Genomic DNA, 12,657 nt, shown 5'->3' on the forward strand with positions numbered 1-12,657 from the left:
AGATCATGAGTTGTGATTCCCAGATTGTCGCTCCCAACCCCAATCGCTCCCCGGTCGGCACGCTCCCACTAGCCAGACTATCGAGCCCACCGCCATATAACGGAGCTAGTTATCTTTTTGATGTTAGTTTTTTGTTTCTAACCCTAACCCTAACTCTAAACCTAATCCTAACCCTAAATTGCTTGTACGTGGCAGTGTATGATACTACGTGAAATATAATCGGGTGGGATCGAACGTCTGGGAGTGATAAAACCACCTGGGACTACACGTCCGGGAGTGATCTCAATTGGGAGTGTCCATCTGCCACCGTTAGTTGTAAGTGCCGTGGACGTGAGTCCGGGGTTTATGTATGTGGGAGTGGGAGGATGACATGTGACGGTCAAATATGCGAGGGTAACTGATAGCATGTGTGCAAATCCACAAGCGTTGTTCCTGCCCAAACCAGTCATGGTTCGGTAGAATGATCAGTGGTTAAGCTGCTAAACCCTTAACCGGCAATGGGGCAACCGCCATTCAGTATTTGATTGTCATTCCGAGTCATTTAAACATTGTTGCAAGTAGAGGCGTGTGAACAACGTTCTAACTCAGTTGACATTTGTGCACTATCTGCACATGCGCACCACCCAAGGCTGCACGATCCGTTCGCCAAGACCCTGAGTGGAGTCCAATAGAGCTCTTCAGCGTTGACGTCAACTTGTATGCGGCGTTTGGACTACCGGTTCCATGGCGATTTTTTACATTGCAAAACGCCATAGAGATTCAGGTTTGGCAAAAATATAAGTTGCACGGCAACAACGAACATTAGCGTGTCCCCGCATCCCTTTCTCATTAGTGGAACGGATCGTATCATCATGTTGGTGTATTCACATGTTAAATCATGACGATTATAATTCAATATTGCTAACCCCTTTCTGATCATTAAAACTTCCGAACTACATACTTTCCTTTGGTTGCCATGGGTACAACCTTCCGCACGTACATGCCGTTAGATACTGGCGCCGTTTCTGTAGTCGCCAAAAGCTTCCGGGTTTAGCATATGGACGCAACATCGTATTTATGTCGAAGTTTGACACAAAATGATCAACCATGTCATACCTACAGCCTATTTTTAACACCCTCGACAGTTTGCGGGGGTTCGCTAAGCGCGTGCTTGCACTCGGAGCTTATTTGAAATTTACCCCTATTCATTCCCAATGGAGGCCGGAAGCCGATAGGAACCAGGACGTCCTTAAATGCTAACATGAAAGACTACAATCTACTACATGCTTCCGCTTCCGCTGAAGAACTCTATATGCGGACTTCCCTCCTCCCTTGCTCACTTGCCTGCTTGTGATCTCATGATGATGTCACTGACAACGGAAAATTAATTCAATATCTTGCAAAAGCGCAATTGTAAAGTCTTTTTCTCGTGTGCAATTGTTATGGTGAATGAAAAACAGTCCCTCAAAAGTTGTTGTGGCTAGGCTGACAGCTGGGAAACTTTATCATTTTCTCCACGGAGGAGGGGCCAGGAGGCGGGGCGAGGAGACAAGCACAAGTGGAGGAGGCAAGGACGCATATTGGGATGCACCCGCTGTCGCCCTTCGTTTCGCTAAAAGCCAGTCTGTAAGATTTGTTTTATTCATGTAGCCTGACCTGGTAACTGTGGTCAGTGATTATTGATCCGTTTTTGGCAAGAGACGGAGAGATGTCAGCAGTTTGCGTCCTGCTATTCTTTACATTTGAGAACTCGGTGTGTGCAGTGTGCACTTTTTATTTGATTGACATGTGTTAGACGAATTAAACAGGTGCTGTTCTCACCATATAGTTATTGTCAAACATCTTAACTCCCACATTAGGGCCCATTCATAACAACAGGGGTAGGGAACCCTGGCATGTCTCGAGGGCCGTTTAGGGCCCTTGAGGCCGTTTTATCCATCCCCGACATACTGTTATGCTGCTTCACATGAAATACGACATATTTTGTATGGGTCTTACAAATTACATTTTCAATACTATTAGGTTATATTCAGGGGACTAAGAGAAGGTGGGGTCTGTTTTGAAGGTGGCTTCCTTAAATATAGGCCTATGGTGCATGGGAAATCCTGGTTTGTGTTCATACAATAGTATGGCCCTCGGAGGACTTTTACTGCCCTTGAAGGAATTTGAAGTGGCCTTTCGAATGAAAGAGGTTCCCCATCCCTGCACTAGTCATAATATACATATAAATACACTTTTTACCCACCCTGATGATCATGTTTTCCTTTCTTTCTTCAAGCAACAATGTACAGAGCTCCCATGGGATATGGCAAAATATCTATTCCAAAAAACATACACACTCCTTGTGATAAGTGTGACCATCACTCAACTCAACTTTGCTAATAAAACGCTTTCCCTCGTGTAGTTTGAATTGACCCCTTTAAAACATCTTCAATCACATAGTATTCAGTACAAAATGGAAACATTTAATTATTTCACAACCACATTGTTGATTGTATTTTCTTCTTCCTCAAAAAAGCAAAAATGTACAACAAACCAATATGTCTTAATGAACTATTTACAAATAAAACAAATATACACAGCATATCCCAAAATAAAAAGGAACCCCAAGTAGACATGGCCAACGGTCAGTCATGAAAAATCCAATTTTGCGTCTTCCTCACGGCTGGTCAAGAGGCAGTGCTATGGGTGGCAAAGGCACTGGGTGGCTGTATCTAGTTGTCTAACACCTGCACAAGCTGGCTGGGCACAGACAGGAATAAGTGGAAACATACACCACATTTTAAACCACGTTGTTGGCTCAAAAATAAAAAAGCAATGTGCAATCTCTGATATGTTCAATGAACTATTTACAAGTTCAAACATACAGTATATCCCAAAAAGTATAGAGACAGTATATATTTACTGATAATCCTCTTCCGCCTTCCGGCCAACTCCAGTCTAGTCAAAAGGCAGTGTCACTGGTTGGCCATTGCTCTTATTGTCCAGCACCTGCATGCATGCGCTTGTTCAAGCATGGGCAGAAAACTGCAGCACTCTGCTCATTCAGTCGGTCGTTAAGCATTCTCCTCCATGGGGGCCCCGCATCTCAGTGGACTAGTGCTCCATACCATTACACCAGAGACCGGTGTTCGATTCCAGCCCCAGACGCTTTCCCGATTGTTCTCCACCTCTCTACCTCCACTCACTTCCTGTCTCTCACCATTCTGAGTAATAAAGTTGTAAAAGGCCAAAAAAGTTAAATTTAAAAAATATTTGTCCTCTAGTCCAGAGGCGGCGCACTGTTCCGCTGTGCCTTTTCTTGTTCAGGACTGGCACCAGCTGGTTGAGCGTGGAGAAGAGGCCCTGTTGAAAAGCCTCCTGCATGTGCTGGCAAAGCACGGTCAGAACACTACAACCACTCCATTCATTCAGTCAGTCATTGATTAAGAATTGTCCTCCACTTCTCTAGTCCAGAGGCGGTGCCACTGGTTGGCTGTCCCTCCTCTTGTCCAGAACTTGCACCAGCTGGCTGAGCGTGGAGAGAAAGCCCTGCTGAAAAGCCTCCTGCTGCCTTCTGGCCTCCGCCACCTCCTCCTTCCGCAGGGCAAACTCCCTCTCCCGCGCCTTGGCACAGTACAGAAGAGGAGGATAGAAAAGAGGAAATAAGGTGTCCATCATCAGATAGCGTAAACACACGTTGCCAAAATCCAACATATCTAGTGCAGCACTCAGGGGTGATAGTGAAAAAAAATCCTGAGCCTGAACTTTTTTTCCTGGTCGGGGAGGGGGGGGCGGGGGGACGGGGACATACTGCATATGAGACGTAATGTAGGCCTTATTATTATTCAAACACATTATTCAAACATTGAATAGCCTCATTTTAGATAACGTTTTCATTTTTGCCTTATTTCTATAGTGTTATTCACGAAAACACAGATCATTTCCCTGTTGGTAGGCTACAGCACTTGACTGAAAGAAACTGACCACGTTCAATTCTAGCTGTAAAAACGAATACCAACGCATGCACTATGCAGTTAGAAATGCATTCTAGGCTTGTGATGTTGCACTAAAGTTATTGAGGTGGGTATTGAACCAATGCAACATTTCAACACCAGAATGCATTTCTGAAAACATGGTACATATTTTACCACATTGAATTAACTGAAAGCTGCATATGTAGCAGCCATACCAAGACAGGTCAGTAGGAGGAAATGCTACTCCAAAGTAGGCTACAGTAACTACACTCTGTCCAAAATAGAGGAGGTGATTACCAATTAATTAAGCAATACTTTTAAATGACATGACATTTGCTGCGTGCTGATTTGTTTCATTTTCATTGGGACATTGTGACGGAGGTCATCTTGCACCTGTTCACCCCCCTCGGGGATCGAACGTGCGACCTCGTCAACTACAACGGTTCGGCAATGGGAGGCACAGTACGATACCGCTGGGCCAAGAGACTAGTCTCTCGGCCCAACGGCACGAGACTGCATGAGGCTATCGGAGGGAGGTTTACAAACGTTCCACGCCAACTCTGTGCTAGTTAGCCTCCGTTACACTCTCCCCCTTAAACCTCACTCCCATCCCGGGTCAGCGGCACCACTGTGACGGAGGTCATCTTGCACCTGTTCACCCCCCTCGGGGATCGAACGTGCGACCTCGTCAACTACAACGGTTCGGCAATGGGAGACACAGTACGATACCGCTGGGCCAAGAGACTAGTCTCTCGGCCCAACGGCACGAGACTGTATGAGGCTATCGGAGGGAGGTTTACAAACGTTCCACGCCAACTCTGTGCTAGTTAGCCTCCGTTACACATTGCTCATATAACTTGTATAGGCTACTTGTTGACATGTGTTTAGATAGCCTACTCGTGGCCCATGGTCTACCTATAACCACAGATTGTTAAGGGCTGTGCTATAATCCCTGCCTTTCCGTTGTAGGGAAACGCCCTTTAATTACCGGTACATGAAATATTTAGGGCACAAGCGCATGATAGGCTACATGCAGGCCCACGTTCACATCGCATATTTCGACTCCACGGATGACAGAACCAGCCCTGGTTATTACGGACATGACAGTATAGCCTACTGTGTGACTACTGCGCGACTTTCGCATTGGCTTGTCGTCAATTAAAATACATGAATATCACTAGCGTGTACACACGCCCATTACAATCTACGAGTTGAAAAGATAACAGAAAGCAAGAAAAACAAAGACACTGCCGAATTAAGCTACATGAAAATAGCCCAGGGCGTGAAAATAAGATGAACATTCCCTGCATGTCTAGGTGACACCGTGGTGGCCACATGAACGCGTGCCAAGTACTTGAAGTTCATGAGAGTCTGATATTGATAAAGCTCCCTGCCCGAGAGTAGGGATAAAGTATCCCAGAGCGTGCAGACAATGCAACCTGTGCATCGTGCGTGGAATAATTGGATTCGATTACGCAGAAGGGCTACGACAGGGAGCGCGCGCGAGAAAGGCTGTGTGAACCTGTGCGAGGCTGGTCGGGAGTTTTCACAGAGCGCGTTGGTTTAAGTCAGCATATCTATTATAAACATCTGCCGGAAATCAGTTTGACACGTGGTTTGTCAGGAATGACGCAAAACACCATCCCTCAATCAACAGTATACCAAAATCCACGAACTCAGATCACACTAGCCTACAAGGGGTGTAGGTTTGCCAAACTCATTCTAAAGAACCTTGATACATCCGGATCCGTTATGCACAGACTGGTCGATTCAATCCATTCCAAAGTAGTCACACACTACTTGCAGATTAAGCCATGTCTCAAATGTGAAACATTAGCGATCCAATTCCAGATTCCACTGTCATTTGGACATGTCGCAATGGTAGCCGCTATTCCAATGCAGACAATATTTACGGACTACATCTAGAAAAAAAAGTATCATGACGGGCATATCATAGCCTACCGTTTTGAGCATACAGACTTTTTTTGAAAGAACGTCTATCACATAAATGAGGAAAATAGACGAACCTATTTCAAACATACACTCTCACTGAGCCCGTTTATGCGCATCAATAAACCGTTTATGTTCAGGTTTTTGGAGTAACCTGCACAAGGCAAAATCATTCGGGTCCAAGCCAACATGTCACAGTGGGTAAATTAATAGGCTAACTAAATGGCCTTACCTTCGAATGTTTTCTTGATCACAGAATTTCACTAGTATTCCACTGACATCCACACGGTTCAACACACCCATATCACAACTAGCAAGCCATGTGGATTTGTGCTAACAATAGCTAATTTTTATCGGAATCCAAATGGTCTAGACTTGGCCTACAGTATTTTCTTCCGTTTCTTCAGCATAACGAGATGCCATTTTTGGATTTGCCTCCGTCGATAGTGAAAATATCTGAGAAGGGTAACCAGTAGAACTCTCTTTACTGTGCATACTGACAGCCAATCTACTTCTCCCTTCACTAGAACTAGAAGACTGCCGCCAGTGCTGTGGTGAGTGACTCAAGAGCGAGACATAACAAATTGATACATTTTTCAGTAAGATGTCGGGATGATACAATGTTATGGGCTGCTCCTCATTTGGGTTCCTTTCGCGTCTCTTACAACAGGCTGTTGCGCGCTCATTTATTTTCACCATACATTAATGATATGAAGGCTTTGCGATAGTTTATTATTTTATTAATATTGGGGAAATTATTTTATTTTTTTCTACAGCCACGCCACGCCGGATTTCCGGCGCGGCGCCGGACTGCTATCACCCCTGTGCTGCAGCACTCATTACATTACATTATTACATTACATTGCATTTGGCAGACGCTTTATAACCAAAGCGACTTTCAGAAGAGGACATAATCAAGCCAACATCACAAGCAAATACAAAGTGCACAGGAGATATACAGAACAACAAGTGCAGTTGCAAAGAGGGGTTAGTTTTTTTTGTTTTTTGTTTTTTTTTTTAATATAAAGAGTAAATAATGAGTACACACACACACAAACACACACTCACAAACTAAACTAAACTAAACATCATGTCAGGAGTCTGCCCTGGGGCAAGGCCAGTTCAAGCATTAGTCTAGTAGATTCTCTCGAAAGAGGCATGTCTTTAGTTGTTTCTTGAAAGCTGCAAGAGATGTGCTCAGTCTTGCTGCCTCTGGGAGACCGTTCCACCACTTGGGTACCACAACGGAGAACAATCTTGACTGGGAGTACCTAGAGCGACTGGATGGCAGAGCCAGGCGGCTTGTGCTGGATGAGCGCAGTTCTCTTCCAGTAACATAAGGCGTTAGTAGGTCCTTCAGATAAGCTGGGGCCGTTCCTGTGATGGTTTTGTAGGCAAGGGTCAATGCCTTGTGCTACATATACAGTATCTGCATAACTGGTGTCCTGCTTTTTTAACATTTTTAAATTAACTAAATCATCTATTGTGATATGAGAGATCGGCATGATGAGCTAAGATGCCATTTCCTGTAATTGGTCTAATAAAAGACTGTGCTACAGTGTCTGATATAGTGCGTATATTTCTTCTTATTAAGTGTGTACGTGTAATGGAATGGAATTGTACATCTGGTCAGCAACCTGTGGAGATAAGGAGGGAGTCTGTACCTTGGCCTCTTTTTGGTTGTGGCCCAACAGCTCCAGGGATTTCTACCCTGTACAAATGTAGCTGTAGGCCACTTTGGATGAAAGCATCAGTTAAGACAGTTGCTTTTTTGAGTAACACAAATCCCCACACATCCCGAATTCATGAGTCTGCCAACACCCATTTTAGTAATAACAGATAAAACAGGCTTTTTAACCCCCCCTCTCGAAACGGAGCACCCCCCCAGCTGTATCCTTCTCAACGCCGCACTAGGGCACCCTAATGCTCAGTGAGCTGAAGTGTAATTTAATGTAAAGTTATTATGTAATATAATGTAATGTGTATGTGTACCTTGGCCTCCTGCTGGTTATGCTCCAGTAGCATCTGGAAGTAGCGTTCTCGCTGCTGCAGCTCCTGCCGCATGATGCCCAGGTGCGCCTGCTCCATCTCCTGCATGCGCTCCAAGAACGCCGCCTCCCTCCTCTCCATCTGACGCATCACATCCTCCAGCAGCTCCGGCTCCCTTTTCCTCTTACCTGGGGAAGAGAAATAGAGAATGAGTGAGACAGTTTCACCTTCACATTGTACTCTCTTACATAATAATTACTTATAACCGGCCTAGCCGTGGCTCAATCAGCTGGGCACTCGACTGCTACACCGGCGACCCGGCTTCGATTCCGGCCTGAGGTCTGCTGAGCCCTCCCCATGTACCGCTAATTTCCTGTCCCTCTCTACGGTCCTGTCATAATAAAGGCATAAAAAGCCCTCCACAAAAGCTACATATAACCTGAAATGTGCAGAGAAAATGGCATAGATAGACAGACAGATAGCTAGCTTTATACGTACCTCTGGTCTGCTCAGGAGGTCGTGATGGGGAGATGTGATGTGAAGAGGGCGTGGTGGGGCGAGGAGGAGACCCCGAGGTCACTGCAGAGCCCATGGAGCCCGCCTCCTCCAACTGGACACGCTCTGACGGTGAGCCTAAACGTGGAACAAATCAGAATAAAGGTGGTGATACATACGTAGATAAACCCTTTAGGCAATGTTTCTGGGCAATAAAACAACGCTGCAGCCAGCAATGCAATGAGACTTTGTTTGGACCGCTCAGAATTTTATCAAGACAACTTGGATCAGCTGCAGACTACGTTTTTACGTTACGATTTTTCATGAATATTTACTAAATAATGAACCAATGTTTACTAGAATGACCAAAGTAAAGTACGTTTTACAGGTAACCTTTGCTATTACTGGAACTAAAAATAGCAGACATGGAGAAGATCCACCTTTTCATAGAATTTGGTGGTGGTGGTAAATATTCATGAAAAGCTGCTGGAAAAAACAACTAGAAATTTCACAGTGCACCTTAAGATGGCAAGTTGCCCCCCTTGCCAATGTCCCTCATGCGCCACCCCCTCAGGTGAACCAAAAACACTGGGCGGAAACACAAACCAGTAATACCATAGGTTTATGTAAAATATCTAAGAATTTTAATCATGTTCTTTCAAGGAACTGGAATGTTTTCCTTAGTTAGGGGCAGACATTACATATCGTGGTCAGTATTTTTTTTTTCAACTACTACATTCTGGGTCAGGCTGTGACCATCACGCTAGATATAAGCCCAGTGGTTAGAAACTATTGTACTAATAATTGATTGGTCAAATGAAACATTTTATTTCTCAAAATAATTAAATCAGCCAGCACAAGAAATTCTGTGTCAGTGTGTTCGTTTAAGGCAATGAAATCTTACAGACCTTTGATGTGATTGGATATGTGTCGAGGTGAGGTGAGAGTGTAGGGATGTGAGACCGGGTCCCGGCTGCTGGAGCCTGGGGAGTCAGCAGAGCCGTGCTCCTCCTGGTGGAGGGCTTCAGACTGGTCATCTGGACATTAAAAAAAATACATATACAAGCCTATACACAGTCAAGGCCGCCGACAGCTTTGGCTGGGTTAGGGTTCCAATACAGTCAATGTAAGGAGGGCCCAATCAGCCCCCAGTCTCCCTGGGCCCAGGACAAGTGACCCCTTTGCCCCCCCTTGTCGACTTCCTGCACACAATATACATAAGATGAGGACTACCATCCCCAAAGAAATGGCATTGATTTTATTATTTGTACTTTTGTCTCGCACATACTGTACACCTAGCCAGGCTATGCCCTCCTAGTGACGCAACACTTTCAGCGTTGCAACTAGTCAGGTCAAGAGCAATGTAAGTACTTACTGAGTTCCCGCAAATACGGGAACTCCTCGCACTTTTTCAATAAGCAAACCGAGGGAGGCAGGTCAACCACGCCGTTTTGGGAAACGTTAATTGTTATGCTCTTGGTCAAACAAAGTCTCGAAGAGATTTGAACGTCGATGATAATCAGGCTACTGTACACCCCAAATTTGCCTGAAAAGGATTCCTCTTAAATGAGGATGGCAAACTTCACATTTCAAAGGCAGGTCTGACATGTAAAAGTAAGGAATGAATCCATCACCTTCTGCCGACGACTCTTGTTCATTGTTGCTCATGTGGCCATCGTCGCTCATGTCCTCCTCCATGAACAGAGTGTCGCCCTGGTGCTGCGCGTCCTCACACTTCTGGCCCTGGAGTATGGCGTCGAAGGCGTCGAACCACAGAGGCCTGCTGATGCTGAGTCGTATGCTGCCGCGCTCCCCCGCTGCACTCTCCTGCTCCTTTAGCCGCCTACAGTTAAGGTAGGATGGGAATGGATACAATTTTTAGGATTTGTATGGCTTTGTTTGATAATGACAGTGAGGAGATGACAGGAAGTGGTGCACTCCTACTCCTTTAACCACCAGTAATTAGGGTAGGGATGGGATCAATGGATAAGACTTCATATTCCAATTCCATTTTCAGCTCCATTTAATGATTAGAGATGGAATTTGATACTTGATTGTCCTTCATGTTGATTTCCTTGTATATACTTGAAAAAAAAACAATAAAGATACACTGCAATTTTTTTTCCCTATTCCGATTCTAGAGAGAACAGAAAGTTTATTTATCAAAGATCTTCCTTTGGTTTATATAACATGACCTAACAAAACCAATGGTGAGGCCAGAAGAGGCCTACAGCCTAATATAAGAAGGAACTCATTTTTGATCTCCATCCCTACGCACCTGTAGTCCTGTTTCATCTTCTTGATCTTGTCCCGACAGTGCTTGGATGAGTGATGGATGCCCAGCTCTGCCAGGCGACGGGAGATCTTCTGGTACACCTACTCAGATACACAGAGAATGCATATTAATTAATTACAGTAGGGGAAGTTGTGGCTCCACCTCATTATTTCATGATCTCCCTAAACCTCCATCCATGGCTGAAGTGCCCTTGAGCAAGGCACCTGACTCCACAGCGCTCCAGGGACTGTAACCAATACCCTGTACGTACTTGCAGGGGGTTTTGGATAAAAGCATCTGCTAAGTGTAATGTCATGTAAGGTAAAAGAATGTGTGCACACAACACTAACATTAACAGTCCCAAACGGTTCATCTGGCCCCTTTCACATAAGAATGGTTTTATTATAAATTTGTATTTATTTATTTTATTCATTACTCCATATTGGATTGACAGTTGAAAATGGTTGGGTCAAGATGCCCCTCACTTACGTACAAATAATTCATTCATCTCTCTCTCTCTCACACACACACACTCACACACACACCTGTTCTACATTGCTCTAATGAAACACACCTTTTCATTGCGCCGCCACATTCCAAGCTCTCTCTGGATGTCGCTCTCTGCGTAGATCTTCAGTAAAGATTGCACCTCCAAATGACTCCATTTATCAATGCTTTTCCCACTGACTGATGGCTTTTGCTCTGGTGGCTCTGGATCTTAAAACATGCAGTATTTCAAAACACAGGAATATTATTCTTTAGCACTGATTCCAAATGGAGTGATTGTTTTTATTATAATAATAATAATTATTATTATAATTATTATTAGGCCTGGCTTACCATTACTACTTGTAGTAGTTTTAACAGCCTAACTCAGGACACAGCGATTGCTGATTTCAACAATTTTAGTATGTTGTTATGAAAGGCATAAAATCAAAGAATTACTGATAATAATTTAAACAAACTTCAAACCAAGAGGGCAAAAATGTAATGGAAGGTTTGCACATTAGTATTTTAGAACAAACAAACAGTTAAGTGTGGTAGCCTAAGCAAATGTATCAATCTAAGGCACTGCCCCTGTACAGGCTGTACATTTCTCTCCATGTAGTCCAAATAGACAATCTGTGATGGAGCAGGCTACAGCCGTAGTAGAGTGGGCAGCTCAACAGCCAAAGACATGAACATTCAAATGCGTAAACTTCGGTACCAAACAGTGGCCTACATCCAAGAACCAGAACCATCCAGTCTAGACACATAGCTGCACATGCGCAGTAGTCGTCCACGAACGGTGCAGAATCAGCCAACTAGCCTACTCTAGTAACCTCGTGGTTGGTATGCACGTATTGTTTGGAGAAAAAGTACTGCAACAACTTGTCCGGCCGCTTACCTTCTGCAGATGAAACGCCATAATCAAGATTCAGCATGGTAATGGAAACGTTATCGGTTGTTGCAGCCCACTGCGTGCCATCAACAAAGGCCAAGGGTGGTCTGCCAAGAATCAAATCCAGAGCGTGGAACCACTTGCTGGTCCTTCTATTTGCGCCACCGCTTTGCATAATCATGTCCTTAGTTTTTTTGTAGTCTTGTTTCAATTTCTTTATTTTCTCTCGACACTGTTTTGGGGTATGGTATATCCCCATTTGAGCTAGACGCAACGAAATTGTCTGGTACACCTCATTGCTCCTTTGACCGGTTTGAATGCAATCCTCCGAATAAATACTAAGAAATGCCTCCACCTCGTTGTCTGCCCATCGTTCCACAGCCTTTGATGCGATTTCGTTTGCCATTTGTCTCGCTTGGCTCCGACCCTAAAAACTTTTGAAGGGAACTGTACGGTTCCGGAACTAAGGTCTCCAAAAACCGGAACTACACAGTTCCAATCTCGCGTTCCTGTTTTGGTAGGACCAATGACGTCAGACTGTTACGCTTTCCTAAGATGACCATTTGAAATGACAGCTGGTTTACAGTTAATTTTAACATTAAGTTGTGAAAATGGCAAGTCAATGAGACATA

General features: G+C 44.4%; 1 protein-coding gene across 1 annotated transcript; it reads right to left on the reverse strand.

Moving 5' to 3' along the window:
* Positions 1-1,739: 1,739 nt before the first annotated feature.
* Positions 1,740-12,559, reverse strand: LOC134461417 (myb/SANT-like DNA-binding domain-containing protein 7). The gene is made up of 8 exons (XM_063214343.1): positions 12,032-12,559; positions 11,219-11,361; positions 10,648-10,745; positions 10,004-10,212; positions 9,278-9,406; positions 8,373-8,507; positions 7,878-8,062; positions 1,740-3,585 (listed from the first exon to the last, which is right to left on the reverse strand). The coding sequence occupies exons 1-8, from the start codon at positions 12,429-12,431 to the stop codon at positions 3,427-3,429; spliced, it is 1,458 nt and encodes a 485-aa protein (XP_063070413.1). The 5' UTR covers positions 12,432-12,559; the 3' UTR covers positions 1,740-3,426.
* Between the last annotated feature and the right edge of the window lie 98 nt (positions 12,560-12,657).

This window comes from Engraulis encrasicolus, chromosome 13, assembly GCF_034702125.1.
Source record: "Engraulis encrasicolus isolate BLACKSEA-1 chromosome 13, IST_EnEncr_1.0, whole genome shotgun sequence".
NCBI classification, from domain to species: Eukaryota; Metazoa; Chordata; class Actinopteri; order Clupeiformes; family Engraulidae; genus Engraulis; species Engraulis encrasicolus.